A 22,349-nucleotide genomic window follows, 5' to 3' on the forward strand; every position below is an offset into this window, starting at 1 on the left:
TTTATAACCTATAAACCAAAGGTGCTCCAGGGTGGGAATCCTGCATCCCAAAACACAAGGATAAGGGGACAGTTTGGAGAGAGGATGAAGGGACATCCCAGAGCAAAACGTGGCATTTTCAAGGAGTGATCCTGGACAAGCCAAAGCCAGAGTTTGCATCCCAAGGCACACGGACCTGCCTCAGCTCCATGAAATCCTTGATTTCTTTCTCAAACAGGACACCTTCCTCTCCATAGTGTTCACTGATGAAATCCTGCATGGAAAAAAAAAAAAAAACAGGAGAAAAACCCTGAATGATCCCTTCAAACCAGATTTTTATGATTTAAAAGGTTGATTTCAGACAATTCTGGACAAGCAATTTGCCAGCTCTGCCCACAAGAAAACAGGGAAAATCATCATCTCCTTCTTTCCAGATGCTCTCCAGCATCTCCACATCCTCATCTCCCACTTTCCCATGTTTTAAATCCGGTTCTTCCCCATGAATTTATTTTTTTGCAGCTGTTCTAAACTAGGAAATGGTTTTTTTTTTCAGATGCTTCTGCATTTTCCATCCACCAAGGGCATAAAACTCACCTTCAGTGGAACCAGCAAATCCAGCTCCTTGGTCTCCTTCAATCCCAAAGGGATCATGGGAACACTGATGGACTCACTGGAAAAGACAACAACTTATGTGGGAGTTGGTTTCCAAGTCTTGGAGGGATCCTGGGTGACAGGGATTAAAATGGAGCAGCTTTTTGCTCCTAAAAAAGGGTAAAAAGACACCTGGAACAGCAGAAGGATGCTCTTCCCAGAATAATTTGGGAATGGCAGTGCAAAGAGAACCTGAAAACATCACTCTTATTCCTCCAGCTTCTGCTTTTCATGGAATTTTTTGGATCGAAAGGGACCTGAAAGACCACCCAGTTCCACCCCTGCCATGGGCAGGGACATATCCCACTATTCCAGGTTGCTCCAAGCCCTGTCTAACCTGGCCTTGGATGCTTCCAGGGATGGGGCAGCCACAGATTCTCTGGGAATTCTCTTCCAGCACCTCCCCACCCTCATAGATTTAACAACTATTTTGATTTTCTGCCACCAAGAAGGATAAAAACAGTCTGGATGAGCAGCAGAGCCTGGAGCAGACAGGAATTCCAGCCCTGCAAAGAGCTCCCAAAGCTGGATCTGTCATGGAATTCCTCTACACAGAGACAGGGAATGGGAACCTGCTGTGGCACCTGCAGCTCCTACCAGCTCCTCAAATGATATCCAGGAGGGATGTCCCCAATCCCAGCACCGACCCATGTCCCACACATCCCTGGGCACCTGCATTCCCAAAGGATTGGTTTGGAGACCAGAAAGCTCGGCAGAGAGTGGGATGGGAGGTGGGACAGGCAGGATCCAACCAGGTTTGCACCACGACTCCCCCTCATTCCCTCCCAAATTAACTGATAACTTGTTATCCCATCGCTCATTAGTGAGGAAAAGAGGCAGAGGAAGTTACAAAATCCAGAGGGAGCAGGGCAGGGAATTTTTCATCCCCGTTTTCATCTGTTCCTGCTGAACAAACAGCTCCAAGAGCCATAATTAGGGCAGCAAACCCGTTACAGCTCCTTCCCTAACGAGATTTCCACTTGGATCCAATGCCTGGAGCAAACAAAGGGACTTTTGTTTGTCCTGGGCAGGGCTTTGGGGTTGGTGCTGCCCTTGTTTTCTTTTTAAACCAGGGCAAACAAGGTTGGAAAAGCCAAATATCCCTGACAAGGAATGTTGGGGAGGAAACATGAATCCCTATTTTAGGGCAGAAGGATCAATATCCAGGTTTAAATTCAGACTCCAAAAGACCTTCTGAGTGCAGGAAACACCCGGAGATGGTGGAGATTTGGGTTTCCTTGGCTTTCTCTCCATAGGAGTCCTGTGATCCTAAAAAAACTCCAGCACCCAGGTCATCCCAAACCTATATTTAATGTCACTGCAGGATGGAGTCACTCCATCACCCCCTGGAGTTCTCCTGGTCTTTGCATCTCTGTTCCCAGAAGCACAGAAATCCTTCCCACGTGCCAGGAAAAGCAGGATGGGCACAGAAATGTACAGTCCTGGAATGGTTTGGGTTGGAAGGGGCTTTCCTAAAAACCGGGCCTTGAACACTTCCAGGGATGGGGCAGCCACAGCTTCTCTGGGAATTCTATTCCAGCCCCTCACCACCCTCCCAGGGAAGAATTCCTTCCCCATATCCCATCTAACCCTCTGGCAGTTTGAAGCCATTCCCATTGTCTTGTCACTCCATGTCCTTGTCCAAAGTCCCTCTCCGTGTTTCTCGCCAGCTCCCTTCGGGTACCGGGAAACCACAACCAGGTCACCCCCAAACCTTCTCTTTCCCAGGCTGAACAATCCCAGTTCTCTGAGCCTTTCCTTAGAGGACTACAGTGACTCCAACAGCAGGAATCCCGAGTCTCTGGACCCCTGGTCTTGTTTAAACATTAATTCTCCCAGGCTCAAAATTAAATTAAGGAATTTTTGCATTGACATATTGGATGATTTATGCACCAGAGTGGAAAAAAAAGTCTCTCGACTTTGTTACAGAGACCCCAAGCCTTCAAATTCCCTGTGTTCCTGTGCAGCTGTCCCTGGAACAAGGATGGATTTGCTCAGCCACGAGCTGGGTGTCCTCTAGGAGAGCTCCCGGGTTGGAACATGGATCAGGGTGGGAGTAACAGGAGCCTCCGTCTCCTCGCGATCCGAGTCCGGGGGAGCTGCTGTCACTTCCCAGTCCCTAAAAAGCTGGAGACCTCCCACTATCCCACTTTGCTCCAACTTGGATGTGGACACTTCCAGGGATCCAGGGGCAGCCACAGCTTCTCTGGGAATTCTATTCCAGCCCCTCACCACCCTCCCAGGGAAGAATTCCTTCCCCATATCCCATCTAACCCTCTGGTAGTTTGAAGCCATTCCCATTGTCTTGTCACTCCATGTCCTTGTCCAAAGTCCCTCTCCGTGTTTCTCGCCAGCTCCCTTTGGAAAACCACAACCAGGTCACCCCCAAACCTTCTCTTTCCCAGGCTGAACAATCCCAGTTCCCTGAGCCTTTCCTTAGAGGACTACAATGACTCCAACAGCAGGAACCCCAAGTCTCCGGACCCCTGGTCTTGTTTAGACATAAATTGTCACAGGTTCAAAATTAAATTAAGGAATTTTTGCTCCGAAGTGCAGGTGTCCATGGATGTGTGGGTGCTCTTTGCAGGGCTGGAATTCCTGTCTGCTCCAGGTTCTGCTGCTCATCCAGACCGTTATAATCCCTATAAACCAGTTTCAGTCCCTAAAAACCAGATTTTTGTCCCTAAAAATTAGTTTTAGGTTTTAGTCCCTATAAACCAATTTTCAGTCCCTATAAACCAATTTTCAGTCCCTATAAACCAATTTTCAGTCCCTATAAACCAATTTTAGTCCCTGCAAACCAGTTTTTAGTCCCTAAAAACGAGATTTTAGTCCCTATAAACCAGTTTTTACTCCCCATAAACCAGTTTTTAGTCCCTATAAACCAGTTTTTACTCCCCATAAACCAGTTTTTACTCCCCATAAACCAGTTTTTACTCCCCATAAACCAGTTTTAGTCCCCATAAACCAGTTTTTAATCCCTATTAACCAGTTTTGGTCCCTATTAACCAGTTTTGGTCCCTATTAACCAGTTTTGGTCCCTATTAACCAGTTTTGGTCCCTATTAACCAGTTTTGGTCCCTATTAACCAGTTTTTGGTCCCTATTAACCAGTTTTTAGTCCCTAAAAACCAGATTTTAGTAAACTGGTTTCAGTTCCTATAAACCAGTTTTTAGTCCCTATAAACCAGATTTGACTCCCTGTAAGCCAGATTTTAGTCCCTAAAAACCAGTTTTTAGTAAACCGGCTTTAGTCCCTACAAACCACTTTTTACTCTCTATAAACCAGTTTTAGTCCCTATAAACCACTTTTTACTCCCTATAAATCAGTTTTTAGTCCCTATAAACCAGTTGTAGTCCCTGTAAACCACATTTTACTCCCTATAAACCAGTATTTAATCCTATAAATCAGTTTTCAGTCCCTATAAACCCATTTTTAGTCTCCTTTTCAGTCCTTCCTCCATCCCAGCCCCTCCAGGACACAGATCTGCCCAGAAAATCACCTTCCAATATGGAATAAAGAGAGTTTTCCCTCCTTGCTCCCAGCTGCCAACAGGCACCTGGATATTTTCCAGGTGGCTGAGCAGAATTCCCAGGAGGATTTGCTCCCTGACCTTTGTCACCAGCTCAGGCTTTTAAAGCCCAATGTCCTCTCAGGGCACTTCACTGACAGGCAGCAACAAATCCACTCATTCCAGTGAGCATGGAATGGTTTGGCTTGGAAGGGAGCGGAAAGATCATGGAATTCCAACCACCTGCCGTGGGCAGGGACATCTTCCACTAGCCCAGTTTGCTCCAACCTGGCCTTGGACAATCCTAGGGATGGGGCAGCCATAGCTTCGCTGGGAATTCCATTCCAGACCCTCACCACCCTCCCAGTCAGGAATTGCTTCCCAATATCCCATCTAGAGCTCCCATATTTCAGTTTGAAGCCATTCATTCCAGTAAGCATGGAATGGCTTGGGTTGGAAGGGACCTGAAAGATCATGGAATTCCAACCACCTGCCGTGGGCAGGGACACCTCCCACTATCCTAGTTTGCTCCAACCTGGCCTTGGACACTTCCAAGGATGGAGCAGCCACAGCTTCTCTGGGAATTCCATTCCAGAATCTCAATACCCTCCCAGCCAGGAATTGCTTCCCAATATCCCATCTAGAGCTCCCATGTTTCAGTTTGAAGCCATTCCCTGTGTCCTGTCCCTCCATCCCTTGTCCCAAGTCCCTCTCCAGCTCTCCTGGAGCCCCTTTAGGCTCTGGAAGGGGCTCCAAGATCTCTCTGGATCCTTCTCTTCTCTAGGCTGGACATTCCCAGTTCTCCCAGCCTGGAATTCCAACCCCCTGCCGTGGGCAGGGACACCTCCCACTATCCCAGCTTGCTCCAACCTTGTCTTGGACACTTCCAGGGATGAGGCAGCCACAGCTTCTCTGGGAATCCTATTCAACCGCCCTCCCAGGGAAGAATTCTTTCCCGATATCCCAAAATTAAATCATAAGGATAAACCCCCAAATTCCCAAGGGATTAAGGAGCTCTTCCCACAGTACCTGTCGTTCTGATACACGTCCACGCTGCTGTTGAGCTCCTCCAGCTCCTCCTTGAGCAGCTGCAGGTTGGAGTTGACGTAGCTCAGCTCCAGGGCGACTGTCTCCTTCACCTTGTGGTTACTGGTGGCCCTGCAAGGAAAATCCCTCGGGATCATCGAATCATAGAATCAGCTGGGTTGGAAGGGACCTCTGAGATCATCAACTCCAACCCTTGATCCAACACCGCTGCAGCTCCCAGCCCATGGCACTGATGCCACATCCAGTCTCATCTTAAACACCTCCAGGGACAGAGAATCCACCACTTCCCTGGGTAGCCCATTCCAATGGCTGATCACCCTCTCTGGAAAGAAATTCTTTCTAATATCCAACCTAAACCTCCCCTGGCACAGCTGAAGACTGAGCCCTCTTGTCTTGCTGATGGTTGCCTGGGAAAAGAGACCAACCCCCACCTGGCTACAACCTCCTGTCAGGGAGTAGCAGAGAGTGAGGAGGTCTCCCCTGAGCCTCCTCTTCTCCAGGCTGAACAGCCCCAGCTCCCTCAGCCTCTCCTCATAGGACTTGTGCTCCAGTCCCTTCCCCAGCCTCGTTGCTCTTCTCTGGACCTGCTCCAGGACCTCAATATCCTTCCTGAACTGAGAGGCCCAGAACTGGACACAGCACTCGAAGTGAGGCCTCACCAGTGCTGAGTCCAGGGGAAGAATCACTTTCTTGGACCTGTTGGCCACACTCTTCCTGATCCAGGCCAGGATTCATTGGCCTCCTTGGCCACTGGGCACACTCTGGCTCCTGTTCAGCTTCCTGTCCATCCAAACTCCCAGCTCCCTTCCTGCCTGGCTGCTCTCCAGCCACTCTGTCCCAGCCTGTGGAGCTGCCGGGGGTTGTTGTGGCCCAAGTGCAGGACCCGGCACTTGGTCTGGTTGAACCTCATCCCATTGGAATCAGCCCAACTCTCCAACCTGTCCTATCCTATCAAACCTCCCTCATTCCATCCATATGTTTAGTTACCAAGTCTTGGTTATGTCGATCAACAGGGATCGAGTTTTCCACCAAAATCAGGTGAGTCCATCCAAACTTCTCTAGAATGGGAAGGGCAGAAGGTTCTTCACGTTTGGGTTGGGAGGGACCTGAAAGATCTTGGAATTCCAACCCACCTTCCACTAGCCCAGGTTGATCCAACTTGGCCTTGGACAATTCCAGGAATGGGGCAGCCACAGCTTCACTGGGAATTCCATTCCAGCCCCTCACCACCCTCCCAGCCAAGAATTCCTTCCCAATATCCCATCTAAAGCTCCCACGTTTCAGTTTGAAGCCATTCCCTGTGTCCTGTCCCTCCATCCCTTGTCCCAAGTCCCTCTCCAGCTCTCCTGGAGCCCCTTTAGGCCCTGGAAGGGGCTCTCAGGTCTCCCTGGCTCGTTCTTCTTCTCCAGGCTGGACATTCCCAGCTCTCCCAGCCTGGCTCCAGAACAGAAGAGCTCCAGCCCTCGGAGTATCTCCATGTCCCCTCTCGACTTGCTCCAGCATTCCCAAATCCTTCTGTTGTTCTCCAGGGCTGGAAGCAGCTCTGCAGGTGGTGGTGGTGGGGGGGTGGCGGAAGGGCAGAATTCCCCCTTTTCCTGGTGCTGTGGGATGAGCTCAGGACAGGAACACAGGGATTTTCTGGGCTATGAGCACACACATAGATGGCTCATCCATGGGACAACCCCCAAATCCTTCCCTAATTAAGAGCAAGGACCTCCAGAGGGGAAATTTAGGGGAACACTCAACCCTTTCCTTGAGGAATCCCGCAGCTTCCATCCCCTTCCAGAGCATCCAGGTCTCCATCCCTTCCCTCCCTCCAAGGATCAGCCCTTTCCCAAGACCAAACAGAGATTCCTGATTTATTGGATTCCTTTTCCACCACCTTTATCTCCCCCATTGCTCCAGGATTTAAACAGGAAAGGAAAAGGTTTCCTCTGCCTGTTCTCATTTATTTCTGCAGCAAACAAACACCACAGGGATTTTTATCCCAACACTCCATCCACGGAAAATTCCACAAATTCTGTTCCACAGAACAACCAGAGTATTTTTTCTGTTATTTTTTAATTTTAAAGGTGAAGAAACCACCAAGTTCAGCCACAAATTCTGCACAACCCACAACATTTTCCCATTTCCATTTAGGACTTTCCTGGAGAGATCCAAAGGAATTTTATCCCTGCAATTCAATCCTATAATTTTGAAGCAATAACCTCTAAATTTACAACATAATCCCCCTCCTCCTCAGCCCTTAATTCAGCCACAAACTGGATTATTTATTCCCCCAACTCCCAGATTTCCCAGGTTTCCTAAACTCCGAGTCTCTTCCCATTTATTCCCCCAGTAAACAAACACCACAGGGATTTTTCCCAACACTCCATCCATGGAAAATTCCACAAATTCTGTTCCACAGAACAATCAGATTATTTTTGCTGTTATTTTTTAATTTTAGAGGTGAAGAAACCACCAAGTTCAGCCACAAATTCTGGACAATCCACGACTTTTTCCCACTTGCATTTAGGACTTTCCTAAAGAGATCCAAAGGAATTTTATCCAGGGAAAACAAGCCTATAATTTTGAAGCAATAACCTTTAAATTTACAGCATAACCCCCCTTCTCCTCAGCCCTTAATTCAGCCACAAACTGGATTATTTATTCCCACCCACTCCCATATTTCCCAGGTTTCCTAAACTCGGAGCCTCTTCCCATTTATTTCCCCAGCAAACAAACACTCTATCCATGGAAAATCCATGGGGATTTTTTTCCCAACGCTCCATCCATGGAAAATTCCACAAATTCTGTTCCATAGAACAACCAGAGTATTTTTGCTGTTATTTTTTAATTTTAAAGGGTGAAGAAACCACCAAGTTCAGCCACAAATTCTAGACAATCCACGACTTTTTCCCACTTGCATTTAGGACTTTCCTGGAAAGATCCAAAGGAATTTTATCCCTGCAATTCAAGCCTATAATTTTGAAGCAATAACCTTTAGATTTACGACACAACCCTCCTCCTCCTCAGCCCTTAATTCAGCCACAAACTGAATTATTTATTCCCCCCACTCACATACTTCCCGGGTTTCCTAAACCTGGAGCACCAGAATTCCCAGAAAATCACATTATTACTCAAGCTGCCAAGTGGATTTTGTGGGAGGGAGGGAATGTGGCCTCTCCAAAGGACATCAAACTGCTGAGCCAGCAAAAAAACTCCTAAAAAACAGGAGCCTCCTCAGAGCATTTCCCTGTCTGGATAATTAGGATTTGGGTTTTATCCTGGTTTTTTTTCCTCCCTCCTCTTCCCACAGCTCCAATTCCTGCTGTTTGCACCAAAACCAGGCTCGGGTTTATTTGCTGAGCCAGCACATTTCCCCTTGTTTTTTTTTGAAAAAAATCTAATTAAGGAGTTGCACAAGTTGGGATTTAATAGCTTTTTTTTTCCCCCCCTTAATTAAATAAAACAGAGATGAAGCAGTGGGAGAAAGGGGATGGAACTCAACTCCCCCCTGGAAGCTTTGCTGGCCTTACCCACCTGGAAAACACCAGTTTTTTTGGTGGATCAATTATTATTCCCTTTAATCATTCAAAGCCAGAAGTGGAAACTCATTTTTATTTTACGTAGGATTAAAAAAAAAAAAAAAAAATCAAAAAATTGGGAAAATATACCCAAAAATGTATTTAGGGGCAGTTTTATGGTATTTTTTGGCATTATTTCTTATATTACACACCTGCTCAGCCGTGATCCAATGTATTCCAGAAAAATGAAATAGAGACAAGAGATGCTGCAAAAGGTCATTTTGGGGTTAAAAAAATATATATAAAATAGCTGCAAAAAATGGTGTGATTGGACCAAAAACACTCCAAAGGGAAAGACATCCAGGAACTGGATCATGGTGGAGCAGCTGGAATCCAACAGCCTGGAAAGGTGACAGTGTTGGCACCATTCCATGAGATTCCAGAGAATCAGGGAGTGGTTTGAGTTGGAAGGGACCTTCAGGATCAGCTGGAGCAGAACAGAATTCCCAGAGAAGCTGTGGCTGCCCCAGCCCTGGAAGTGTCCAAGGCCAGGTTGGATGGGGCTTGGAACAATCTGGGATAGTGGAAAGTGTCCCTGTCCATGGCAAGTGTTGGATTCCATGGTCTTTCAGGTCCCTTCCAACCCAAACCATTCCAGGATTCTATGGAATCTGCATTTCTGGGATGGTGGCAACACTGTCACCTTTCCAAGATGATCATCATCAGTGAGGAAGGGAAAGACAATCCCTGGATTTGCAGGTTCTGCTCTGCTGGAAGCACCAGGATGGGGATTTTCGGGAGGAAAACCAGATTTGGATGGGATATCAGGAAAAGGGACATCAAGCGCTGGGAAAGGCAGCCCAGGGAAGTGGGGGAGGGACCATCCCTGGAGGGATTGGAATGATGTGGATGTGGTACTTGGGAACATGGAAAAGTGGTGGCCTTGGCTGTGCCAGGGAATGGTTGGATTCCAGGATCTCAAAGGGCTTTTCCAACATTCATGATTTTATAGGATGGTTTGGGTTGGAAGGGAGCGAAAAGATCATGGAATTCCAACTCCCTGCCATGGGCAGGGACACCTTCCACTAGCCCAGCTTGCTCCAACCTGGCCTTGGACACTTCCAGGGATGGGGCAGCCACAGCTTCACTGGGAATTCCATTCCAGACCCTCACCACCCTCCCAGCCAGGAATTGCTTCCCAATATCCCATCTAAAGCTCCCATGTTTCAGTTTGAAGCCATTCCCTGTGTCATGTCCCTCCATCTCTTGTCCCAAGTCCCTCTCCAGCTCTCCTGGAGCCCCTTTTAGGCCCTGGAAGGAGCTCCAAGGTTTCCCTGGATCCTTCTCTTCTCCAGGTTGGACATTCCCAGCTCTCCCAGCCTGGCTCCAGAACAGAGGAGCTCTAGCCCTTGGAGCATCTCTCTGTCCCCTATGGATTCACTCCAGCATTCCCAAATCCTTCTGCTGTTGTTCTCCAGGGCTGGAGGAAGCTCTGTAGGTGGTGGGGGGGGTGGCAGAGGGGTAGAATTGCCTTTAGGCCCTGGAAGGAGCTCCAAGGTTTCCCTGGATCCTTCCCTTCTCCAGGTGAACACCCCCAGCCTGTCTCCAGCCCTTGGAGCAACTCCACGACCTCCTCTGGACTGAATCCCACACATCCATATCCATGGGAACCACTTGCCGGATTATCAGGCAGGAATTTTGCACTCCCAGGTCCATCCCAGTTCAACGTTTCTTCCCATCATTCCATCTGCCCACATCCTGCTTTCCAACAGCCTTCCAGGACTTTCCAAGTACAATTTTTAATTAAAAGGTACCGAAGGGAGAGTGGGAATTTCGAGGAGGAATCGCTCCAAGCCAAGGGGAAGGCCGAGCGAAACCCCAAGCGCGGCCACATCCAAGAGTGGATTATTCCCACGCCCAACCAGATTCCCAGGGGATTTTCAGGAGAGCAGGACTCACCTGAAGAGGTTTTCTGCTCCCGCCCTCATCCTCATCTCCTTGTTGATCTGCTGGTTGATCCGGGCCCGGCGATGTTGGAGTTTGCTCCGTTGGGTTTGGGCGAAGGGATCACAGCCCTGCTGGGAGAGAAAGGCAGGATCTCACCAAAACTCCCAAGTTTTGGGATGAAAAAGGGCACTTTAAGAGCCTGGAATCTTAATCCAACACCAAAATGCGCTGGAAAATCAGGTATTGGAGCATTTGATGTGAAATCAAAGCCCTGTGAGGACCTCGGGTCAGGCTCTCACTTCAGGACTTCTTGGGATCTCCACACATCTTGTTTTCCTCAGGTTTTATGGAGCTCCTGGGATTCCAGCACATCTGTCCTCAGGAGGATTCCCAAAACATCATCCCTGCCTGGCATGGATCAATATAAACATCATTCCAAGGTAAAACCCAACCCAGGCTGCAGCTGCTCCTGGATGTGAAAAAGCATCCCAGAAATGATGTTATTCCGTGGATATCGGAGAAATCAGCTCCAGAATTAAATGCTCGGTCCAGGTGAAGCCCCAGCTGAAAGAAAACACCAACCCAAGTGTAAAATATGATATTCAAATCAAAATATAGATGGGGGAAGCCAAGAGTGAAGAAGGGACCGTGTCCACCCTCCAACAGCTTCTGTCCAAAGGATCCCAAAAGCTCTTCCTGCCCTAATTGGCAGCCAAAAGCTAAAAACCATAGCAGGAGTTCCCAAATTAAGCAGGGATGGATTTAAACCCAACTTATATAAGGGAATAGGGGGGAAAAAAACCCCCACCAAAACCCGCTTTTGGGTTATAAAAGGGATTTTCCTCCCTTAATTCCTCTTGGGACGGGAAGAATCGAGGTCAAGGTCAACCCTGGAAGGTCAGGAGAGAGAGGGGTTCTTCCAACCAGGCTTTGGGGTGCACCTGGGGACACCCAGGAGAGCGATTTGGGGTGTTTTTAAAGCTTTTTGGAAAGGAAAAGAGAGGACAGAACTCTTCCATAAATTGTGTGGGAGCCAGGAACAGCCCGGAATGGACGGGGTAAGTTCAGGAAGCCAGGAGAAGGAAAGGGGGTGGTGGGGTCAACCAAGGTGTGGCCAGAGCTGGAGTTCATCACAAAGCAGGGGCAGGAGTTGGACTTGCTGAGTTGGAAGGGATTTGCAGGATCATCCCATTCCATGGTTTTATTGTAGGAAAACCCTTGAAGCCCAGAAAACACTGGGAAAATCCTGATGGGTTGGACCCTCAGCAGAGAGAGGTGATGGGGGCACCAAAGTCCTCAGCCAGGGTTTCCATGAGGGAAAAAAGAGGCTGGAAGAGCCTTTCCAGAGGAAAGAAAGACAAATAAAGCTCCTTGGAAAGCCATCAAGGGTTCTCCCAACCCTTATCCCATGGAATGAAGAAGGATTTTGCCAACCCTCATCCCATGGAATGACTAAGGATTCTCCCAACATTTATCCCATGGAATGACTAAGGATTTTGCCAACCCTTATCCCATGGAATGACTAAGGATTCTCCCAACATTTATCCCATGGAATGACTAAGGATTCTGCCAACCCTTATCCCATGGAATGACTAAGGATTTTGCCAACTCTTATCCCATGGAATGACTAAGGATGTTGTTCACTCCCAGCTCAGGAGGACCCACCTGGGCTGTTAAACCAGGCAATTCCCAGTAGGATCTGGTTCTGGAAGCAAGTCCTCAGGGGATGGATGTTTGCTCCGAGTGGCCTTTGCACTTCCCATCAAGGAGAGGGAGCCTGGATTGCTCCGGAGCAACGGGACACACCCAGAGAGAGTCATTTGTGCCCAAAGGAGGCCTCCCCTCCCAGCTTTCCCGGGATAAACTGAATCACCTGGAGCAGGAAGTGGAGGCCAACAAGTCCAAAGGGCAAATCCAAGCACAAAGAGACTCGTTTGTGCTCTTTTGTTTCCAGGAGAGGAGCAATAACCGGAAGCAGGAGAGGGAAAAGCAAAGCTGGAGGGGATTAAGGGATCAAAGGAGGGAAAACAAAATCCTTGGATGTGCTGCAGAAGTTATAAGGAAGAGAGAAATGGAGTTGCTTGAGGTGCTGCTGTATCCTTGTCCAGAGGATCAGGAACGTGCTGGGGAAAGGCAGGCACGGATCTCTCCAGAGAAATGGGGAAGGGGATGGAAGTTGGGAATTAAGTGACAGCCCTGATACTGCAGGGAAAGCTCCTGGAGGTGCTGGGAGAGCATGGAGCAAGCTGGGATATCTCCTGGAGGTACTGGGAGAGTATGGAGCAAGTTGGGATATCTCCAAGAGCAGCTTTAGCCACAAAACAGCCACCACCAGGATTCCTGACAGTGAGAGAAGGAAAATTCCCATGGAGGAGCCAAAGGAGTTTAATTCACACCGGAGAGATCCATAAAATGTCCCGGGGAGATGAGTCCTCACCTGGTGCTGCCCCAAACTCTCCCCCCATTCCCACCTCCGTGGAGACAACCTGCACATTCCCAAGGGCAGGGAAGTTGAGGGAGAAAGGGGAGCAGGACACCAGCCAGGTGGGAACACAAAGATCTGGAGACCCTTCGTGCCAGGCAGTGGAATAGGGAAGGGATGAATCCTGGAATGGGTTGGGAGAAGGGACCTGAAAGATCATCCAGTTCCAAGCCCTTTCCGTGGGCAGGGATATCCTTCACTGTTCCCATGTTGCTCCAACCTGGCCTTGGACACTTCCAGGGATGGGGCAGCCACAGCTTCTCTGGGAATTCCATTCCGGCCCCTCACCACACTTCCAGCCAGGAATTGCTTCCCAATATCCCATCTAAAGCTCCCACGTTTCAGTTTGAAGCCATTCCCTGTGTCCTGTCCCTCCATCCCTTGTCCCAAGTCCCTCTCCAGCTCTCCTGGAATTCCTTTAGGCCCTGGAAGGGGCTCTCAGGTCTCCCTGGATCTTTCCCTTCTCCAAGCTGGACATTCCCAGATCTCCCAGCCTGGCTCCAGAGGTTCTCCAGCACCTCCATGGCCTCCTCTGGACTTGCTCCAGCAACTCCACATCCCTCTGATATTGGGGAATTCTGAGCTGGATCACAATCCATGACCCCACCGAACACAAATTCCCTCCTCACAACCTCAACCCTGCAAGGTTTTCCCAGGAAAAACACTTCCAGTATCTCCCACTCCCACCTCCCTCCTCACAACCTCAACCCTGCAAGTTTTTCCCAGGAAAAACACTTCCAGTATCTCCCACTCCCAAAAAACGCTCCGGTATTTCCTTACAGCAGCAACAATGTTCCCTAACACGGAGTTTTATCCTTAAAAAAAAAACCCAAAAAACGGATTATTCCAAGTGCAGCAGCTGGAAAAGGTGCCTTGGGAAGAGGAGAACTCTCAGCACCTGTTTTATTCCCAGATCCAGTCGGTCTCGGAGGGATTTGGGCAGTGGGAGCTGTCAGCTGGAATTATTAATTATCCCTCTTTTTAATCCTCAAGTTTTGGAGTCAGCCCAGCACGGGAGAAGTGGCCAAACCACCCACATTATCCCATGGGATAGAGAGCAAAACAAAAGCTGGGAAAAGCCACTCCACGCACAAAACCAGGCTGGAAAATCCTCCTTTTTTCGAGGATTATCCATAATTCCCGCTGAAGGAATTCAGAGGGGCTGTTAGGAGACAAGCAGCAGGGCCCAAAAAGTGGGAAAATTCTATTTTATGCATCAAATTCCCCCCTCTCACGGAATTAATCTCAGGAAAAAGCCCCCGCTCCAAGCTGGTAAAATAAAACCTCTCAAAGCTTTTATTGAGAATATGGTTACATCACACAGCCCTTTGACAAAAGAGAGGAGGATTAAGGAATTAAATTTCCCAACCAGTTGGCTCAGGAACTCAACAGGAGGAAGGAAAAATAAAATTAGAGGGGGGGGGATGGGAATAAAAAAAAATATGGGGGGTCGGGAAGTGTTTAAACAGCAAAAAACGCCATAAAAATCGGATTTTAGGAGGGTAAAAATTGGATTTTAGGAGGGTAAAAACGCTCTGGGGAGGTTGGGAGGGAGCCTAAAAAGCAGGGCAAGGGGCCAGCAGGAAACAGGTGGATTAAATCTTCCCTCCCAGGACATAAAAAGCAGGAAAAAAAAAATATAAAAATCCCTTTTTCAGCAGTTTTTCCCGTAAGGGAGAAAACAAGGGGTGACCCCATCCAGAGCTCAGCTGGAAAAGGGATGATTGAGGGGGATTTTTAAATAAGAATAATAAATATTAATTAATAGGGAGTCTAAGGAGGTGTTTTGGTGGTTTAATTACAGTTGTAATCGTGTTTTGACAGGTGGTGCTGATCCCGCTCCAAAGGTTTGGAATCTTTTCCGTGTTGTTCTTTGGGCTCCGGATCCAAACAAGGGGAAATAAATCCCTCATGTAAGGAAAAGAGAAAAAATATGGGAATAAAAAGCCCGTAAGGTTCTGCTGCTGGAAACAGAAAAAATTTGGGAAAAAAGCTTTATTTATTCCTGCTAATGGAAACAGAAGAAATTTGGGAAAAATCTCACAACTGCTGATGGGAATAAAATTGGGATAAATATCTCACAACTTCCTGCTAATGGAAACAGGATAAAGTTGGGAAAAACCCTTTATTTATTCCTGCTAATGGGAACAGAATAAATTGGGGGAAAATCCCACAAGCTCCTGCTACTGGAAAGAGAATAAATTGGGAAAAAAGCCCCACAACTGCTAATGGGAACAGAATAAATTTGGGATAAAATCCCACAACTTCCTGCAACTGGAAACAGAATAAATTGGGAAAAAACCCCACAACCTCAACAAAAGAAATTTGGGAAAAAAATCCTACAAATTCCTGCTAAAGGAAACAGAATAAATTAGGAAAAAAGCCCCACAACTGATAACAGAAACAGAAAAAAATTGGGATAAAAATCCCACAACCTCCTGCTAATGGGAACAGGATAAAGTTGGGAAAAAAGCTTTATTTATTCCTGCTAATGGAAACAGAATAAATTGGGGAAAAATCCCACAACTGCTAAAGGAAGTAGAATAAATTTGGGAAAAAAGCCCCACAACTTCCTGAAAATGGAAACAGAATAAATTGGGAAAAAAAGCCCCACAACTGTTAATGGAAACAGAATAAATTTGGGATAAAATCCCACAACTTCCTGCTAATGGAAACAGGATAAAGTTGGGAAAAACCCTTTATTTATTCCTGTTAATGGGAACAGAATAAATTGGGGGAAAATCCTACAAGCTCCTGCTAATGGAAACAGGATAAATTTGGGGAAAATCCCATAACTGCTAATGGAAGCAGAATAAATTGGGAAAAAATCCCACAACTGCCAACAGAAACAAAATAAATTTGGGAAAAATCCCACAACTGCTACCGGAAAGAGAATAAATTTGGGATAAAATCCCACAAGCTCCTGCAAATGGAAACAGAATAAATTGGGAAAAAAGCCTCACAACTGCTAATGGAAGCAGAATAAAATTGGGATAAAATCCCACAACTTCCTGCAACTGGAAACAGGATAAATTTGGGGAAAAAAAGCCCCACAACTGCTAATGGAAACAGAATAAAATTGGGATAAAATCCCACAACCTCCTGCTAATGGAAACAGGAAAAAGTTAGGAAAAAAACCTTTATTTATTCCTGCTAATGGGAACAGAATAAATTTGGGAAAAATCCCACAACTGCTACCAGAAACAGAATAAAAGGATAAACTGGGGAAAACTCCACAACCTCCTGCTGATGGAAATAGAATAAATTAGGAAAAATGCCTCACAACTGCTAATGGGAATAAAATTGGGATAAAAATCCCACAACCTCTTGCTAATGGGGAACAGAATAAATTGGGGCAAACCCTTTATTTATTCCTGCTAATGGGAACAGAATAAATTGGGGAAAAAATCCCACAACTGCTAACAGAAACAGAATAAATTTGGGATAAAACCCCACAAGCTCCTGCAAATGGAAACAGGACAAATTTGGGGAAAACCCCTTTATTTCTTCCTGTTGATCTTGCCCTCCAAGCAGCAGCTGCTCCTTAAGGCCCGGCCCTAAACCCTGACCTGGTTTCGGGGTTGCAACCTCGGGAGCTTCCAAGGTGAGACCAGGATCGAGTGACCCGGGATGGGATTGATCCCTGAGCAAATCCCAACCCTCCCTCCGGGAAAAAAAATCCCCTCCCCAGCCTGGCTGAGGGATCTTTTCTGATTATTGGGGTTTTTTTAGGGAGTTTCAGGTGTTGAGGGTTGTTTTTTTGCTCTGCTAAAGGACAAGTTTTGGGAATTACAGATTTGCAAGAGGGTTTAGTTTAGGTTTTAGTTTGGGGGTCTGAGGTTCAGTTTAGGCTTTAGTTTGGGGGTCTGAGGTTCAGTTTAGGGTTTGGAGGTTCAATTTAGGGTTTAGTTTGGGGCTCTGAGGGTCAGTTTAGGCTTTAGTTTGGGGGTCTGAGGTTCAGTTTAGGCTTTAGTTTGGGGGTCTGAGGGTCAGTTTAGGCTTTAGTTTAGGGTTTGGAGGTTCAGTTTAGGCTTTAGTTTGGGGGTCTGAGGGTCAGTTTAGGCTTTAGTTTGGGGCTCCGAGGGTCAGTTTAGGGTTTGGAGGTTCAGTTTAGGGTTTAGTTTGGGGCTCTGAGGGTCAGTTTTGGCTTTAGTTTGGGGCTCTGAGGGTCAGTTTAGGCTTTAGTTTGGGGCTCTGAGGGTCAGTTTAGGCTTTAGTTTGGGGCTCTGAGGGTCAGTTTAGGCTTTAGTTTGGGGCTCTGAGGGTCAGTTTAGGCTTTAGTTTGGGGCTCTGAGGGTCAGTTTAGGCTTTAGTTTGGGGCTCCGAGGGTCAGTTTAGGCTTCAGTTTGGGGCTCTGAGGGTCAGTTTAGGCTTCAGTTTGGGGCTCTGAGGGTCAGCTTAGGCTTTAGTTTGGGGCTCTGAGGGTCAGTTTAGGGTTCAGTTTGGGGCTCTGAGGGTCAGTTTAGGGTTCAGTTTGGGGCTCTGAGGGTCAGTTTAGGGTTCAGTTTGGGGCTCTGAGGGTCAGTTTAGGCTTTAGTTTGGGGCTCTGAGGGTTCTGAGGTTCAGTTTAGGCTTTAGTTCAGGGGTCTGAGGTTCAGTTTAGGGTTTAGTTTGGGGCTCTGAGATTCAGTTTAGGCTTTAGTTTGGGGTCCTGAGGTTCAGTTTAGGGTTTAGTTTGGGCGTCTGAGGTTTAGTTCAGGGTTTAATTTGGGGTTTTACAGAGTTCCTGCAGGTTTCTTCCTTTGCTTCTCAGGGAACAAAACTAACACTGAAATCGCCCCAAAAATCAGCACTGATCCAGGTTTTCCTGCAATTCCAAAGCCCCTTGGAGTTCAGGGGTGGCTGTTGATGCCCAGGGGATGACAGGGATTGGGGTTGGTGGCACCCTGAGGACAATCCCCATGAATTTCACCCCCCTGTCATTAATTAAACAAGTTTAATGAGCAGATCTGCTGAGCCCATCTCACACCCACAGCCGGACTTTCCCGGGAGGGTAATTCCTGAGGGAAAATATCCCAGGAAGCAACACCTTGGCCAGCACCTCCAAGAGTCAGAGGAGGGATGGGCACCACCCGGCTGGACCAACTTCCTGTGGGCAGGAAGGAGGAAAAAACCCCAAAATCCGGTAGAATTTGGTTCAAAGCAGCCACTGGGAAGTCGTGGATGGAGCCAGAGGAGGGAGATGGGATCCGGGAGCGGAGTTTAGGGATGAGGAGCTGGGAGAGAGGGTTGTGTGGGTCTCTTCCACCCCCAAATCCCCCCTGAAGCCCTTCCTGATGTGTCAGGCCAGGAGGCACTTGCACCCCAAAAATGGGCACTCCCGATATTCCATCGGGGAATAATGACAGGGAAGAAAACTGATGGGAAACAGACCCCAAAATTAACATTTATCCAGGTTTTCTTGCAATTCCAAAGCCTCTTCGAGCCCAGGGTGGGTGTTGATGCCCAGAGGATGGCAGGGATTGGGGTGGGTGGCACCTTGAGGACAAGCCCCGTGAATTTCACCCCCCTGTCACTAATCAATTATTGTAGACCCATTATTAATTATTCTGTTGGCTCCCAGGGGACAAAACTAATGGGAAACACAAGGAAATAGCCCCAAAATTAACATTTGTCCAGGTTTTCTTGCGACTCTAAAGCCTCTTTGAGCCCAGCAGTGGGTGTTGATGCCCAGAGGATGGTCCCTGGTTTTCATGGATCACACAGGGACACCAAACCGGTGTCATGGATCCCATGGGAACACCAAACTGGCCCCATGGATCCCACAAGGACACCAAATTGGTCTCTTGGATCCCATGGGAACACCAAACTGGCCCCATGGATCCCACAAGGACACCAAATTGGTCTCTTGGATCCCACAGGGACACCAAACCGGCCCCCACAGGGACACGAAACCACCTCCATGGATCCCATGGGGACACCAAACCAGCCCCATGGATCCCATGGGGACACCAAACCAGCCCCATGGATCCCATGGGGACACCAAACCAGCCCCATGGATCCCATGGGGACACCAAACCAGCCCCATGGATCCCATGGGGACACCAAACCAGCCCCATGGATCCCATGGGGACACCAAACCAGCCCCATGGATCCCATGGGGACACCAAACCAGCCCCATGGATCCCATGGGGACACCAAACCCGCCCCCTGGATCCACCCCTGGCACCCCCCAGCCTCACCTTCCGAGTGCTGCCGCTCTTGGGGCCGTGCAGGAGGATGAGGCCACTGTCCCTGTCCCCTTTCCTGGGGCCATCCAGGTTCTCCTCCTCAGGGGGCATCATCTCCAGGGATGCAGCATCCACAGGGTGGGTGGAGGGCTGACCCACAGCTAGGGGCTCCTCTTGACCCCACAGTGCGGTTTGGGGGCTCCTCTTGACCCCACAGTGCGGTTTGGGGCTCAGTGACCCTTCCTTGGGCTGCTCTGGTTGTCCCGGACTAGCCCCCAGTCCCGTCCTAGGTTTAGGAGGGGGCTTAAACCCCCTCTAATCCCTGCTCTGTTCTGCTGGAAAGCCCCCTGCACTTCACATCTGGCCAGATGTGAGCCCCCAGCCCCTGCAGAGCTATCCCAGGGAAAGGCGGGACATAAACCCCACAGACCCCCCTTTTAAAGCTACCCCAGATGGGGGGGGGGGGGAAGTTAAACCCCCCCAAACTCCCCTTGCAGAGCTACCCTAAATATGGGGTTAAACTCCTCTTGCAAGAGCTGCCCTGAATATTGGGGGGGATTTAAACTCCTCTTGCAAGAGCTGCCCTAAATAGGGAGGGTGTTTAAACCTCTCCAAACCCCCTTGTAGAGCTACCCTCAATATGGGGGGGGTGGTCTTTAAACTCCCAAAAACTCTCCTTTCAGAGCTAACCCAGATAGGGGAAAACCCCAAAACCCCCCTAAATGGGGGGAGAGGATTCAAACCCCCACTAACTCCCTTTTCAGAGCTACCCCAGCTCGGGAGGGGGGTTAAAGTCTCTCAAACCCTCCTTATAGAACTGCCCGAAATGGGAGGGGGATGTTAAACCCCCCCAAACCTCCCTGCAGAACGACCCTAAATGGGGGGAAAAGGTTCAAACCCCCAATAACTCCGTTTTCAGAGCTTCCTCAGCTGCCGTTGGGGGGTTAAACCCCCCTCCCCTTGCAGAGCGACCCCAAAAAACGAGGGTGTTTAAACGCCCAATAACTCCCCTTACAGAGCTACCCCAGCTGCGGAGGGGGGTTAAACCCCCCAAGACCCACCTTGCAGAGCTCTCTAGAGGGGTTAAACCCCCTCCCCTTACAGAACCATCCCAAAAGGAGGGTGGGAACCCCCCGAAACCCCCCTTTCTAGAGATGCTCCAGCCACGGGGACCCCCCCCCCCAACTCCTTTAAAGAACCAAACCCCGCCGCCCTACAAACCCTTCTACCTTAATATCCCACCTCGGACGACCCCAAACTCCCGGCTCGGTGTCCTCGCTCAGCCCCGCAGCCCCCGCCCGGCCCCGCCGATCCCAAATCCCGGCGCGATCCCAGAGGCGGCTCCTTCGCGGCGCGGGGGATAAGCGGGGAGGGGGGCGGGGCGTAACCCCCAGTCGGCCAATGGGAAAGCGGGACGGCGCTGATGGACGGCGGCACCGCCCAATGGGAGCGCGGCAGGGGCAGGACCGGAGGGGCCGTTGCCCCCGGCAACGGGGGGAATTAGAACGCGGATGACGTCACTGGAGGAGGGGCTTAGGGCCACGCCCACGGGCGGGCACAGATGGGAGCGGCCACGCCCCCGCCGCACATCTGGGGGGGGGTCCGAGCCCAACTCCCCCGGCCACATCTGGATGAGCCCAGTTACAACCAGGAGCCGCCCCCCTGTCTCGGCCACATCTGGATCTGGGCTCCGCTTCTGCCCCCTGAGTAACAGCTGGGAACGGGTTCCCTCCCACCCCGGACACATCTGGATGACCCCCCTACAACCAGGTGCCCCCCTCACCATCCCAAACGCATCTGGGCACTCGTCCTGCATCCGCATCACATCTGGGTGTGCGTTTGATCCCACCCCGGGCACATCTGGATGATCCCCCTACAACCAGGTGCCCCCCTCACCATCCCCACCACATCTGGGCGCCCCTCCCACCTCCCGTGCCACATCTGGGCGAGTGTCCACTCCTACCCCGGACACTTCTGGATGACCCCACCCACAACCAGGAGCCGCCCCCCGACCACATCTGGGTGCCCCTCCCACCTCCTTCATCACATCTGGGTGTGCATTTGATCCCAGCCGGGGCACATCTGGATGATCCCACCTACAACCAGGTGACCCCCTCACCATCCCAAACACATCTGGGCGCCCCTCCCACCTCCCGTGCCACATCTGGGTGAGTATCCACTCCTACCCCGAACACATCTGGATGACCTCACCCCCCAACCTGGAACAGTTCTGCAACATCTGGGCCAGCTGTGCCCTTGCCCTGCTAAAGCCACCAGGGGTTTCTCCTCTATAAACCACTACATAATATGAAATATAATTAAAAAAATACATGAAGAAATAAAATCAAATCCATTTTATTCCTTTTTCCAGCCAAATCCAGGTAAATCCTGCCCCATTTCCCCCCTCTGAACTGTTGTCCCTACAAAAAGGTCCCTAAGTCATTACCTGGGCCTTAATTAAGTTAATGAGCCCAAGCTTGTGTGTGATGAATCCCACTGATGTCAATGGGACACAAGGAATTCCAGGCAGATCCAGCTGTTTAATGAGGGGGGAAAAATTAGCCCAGCATTAAATCTTTTTTTATATATTTATATTTAATATATTTTATATTATTTTATATTATTTATCTTTATTATTTCTATTTATTTATATTTAATATATTTGTATAATTTATAAATACTTTATATTTATTATTCATATTTATTTTATAACTGTCTGAACATATTAAACCGAATTCCACCTTTCCCCATCATTTTTTTCCTCACTGGGGCTTCAAGGATTGTGTGATCACAAAGGAAATAATACATTAGGATGGGTTTTCTCTCTCTCCTGTATTTCCCAATCCAGAAGGAGCTGCTGGACCGGAAAGGTGGAATAATTGATTAGGAAAACCTGGGATATTGGCACTGATACATCCCCAAACTGCTCATTGTGGTACCAACAAACTGTGCAGAGCTCCCATTTCAGCCTGGTTTTCCCCAGGGATGATCCAACCCCACTTTGTGGTCCATGTTCTCTGGATGGAGCCATCCTGCTTCCATTCCCCGGATTCCAA

The 22,349-nt window shown here is 48.9% G+C and overlaps 1 protein-coding gene across 9 annotated transcripts in view; it reads right to left on the bottom strand.

Annotated features, from left to right (window-relative positions):
- Nucleotides 1-22,349, bottom strand: part of LOC116789429 (rhophilin-1-like) — a 146,441-nt gene that overhangs the window by 17,098 nt on the left and 106,994 nt on the right. For 2 of the 9 annotated variants that reach the window (XM_032693295.1, XM_032693314.1), the window contains exons 1-5: nucleotides 19,306-20,649; nucleotides 10,654-10,769; nucleotides 5,171-5,299; nucleotides 574-649; nucleotides 176-253 (exon numbers count right to left, since the gene is read on the bottom strand). In XM_032693295.1, the coding sequence (XP_032549186.1) occupies nucleotides 176-253; nucleotides 574-649; nucleotides 5,171-5,299; nucleotides 10,654-10,769; nucleotides 19,306-19,407 (501 nt within the window). In that variant the 5' untranslated portion in view covers nucleotides 19,408-20,649. Of the gene's footprint in view, nucleotides 1-175; nucleotides 254-573; nucleotides 650-5,170; nucleotides 5,300-10,653; nucleotides 10,773-19,305; nucleotides 20,672-22,349 lie in introns of those variants that run through there. The other 7 variants (XM_032693305.1, XM_032693269.1, XM_032693285.1 and 4 more) reach the window with 6 other exon arrangements.

This window comes from Chiroxiphia lanceolata, chromosome 1, assembly GCF_009829145.1.
Source record: "Chiroxiphia lanceolata isolate bChiLan1 chromosome 1, bChiLan1.pri, whole genome shotgun sequence".
NCBI classification, from domain to species: Eukaryota; Metazoa; Chordata; class Aves; order Passeriformes; family Pipridae; genus Chiroxiphia; species Chiroxiphia lanceolata.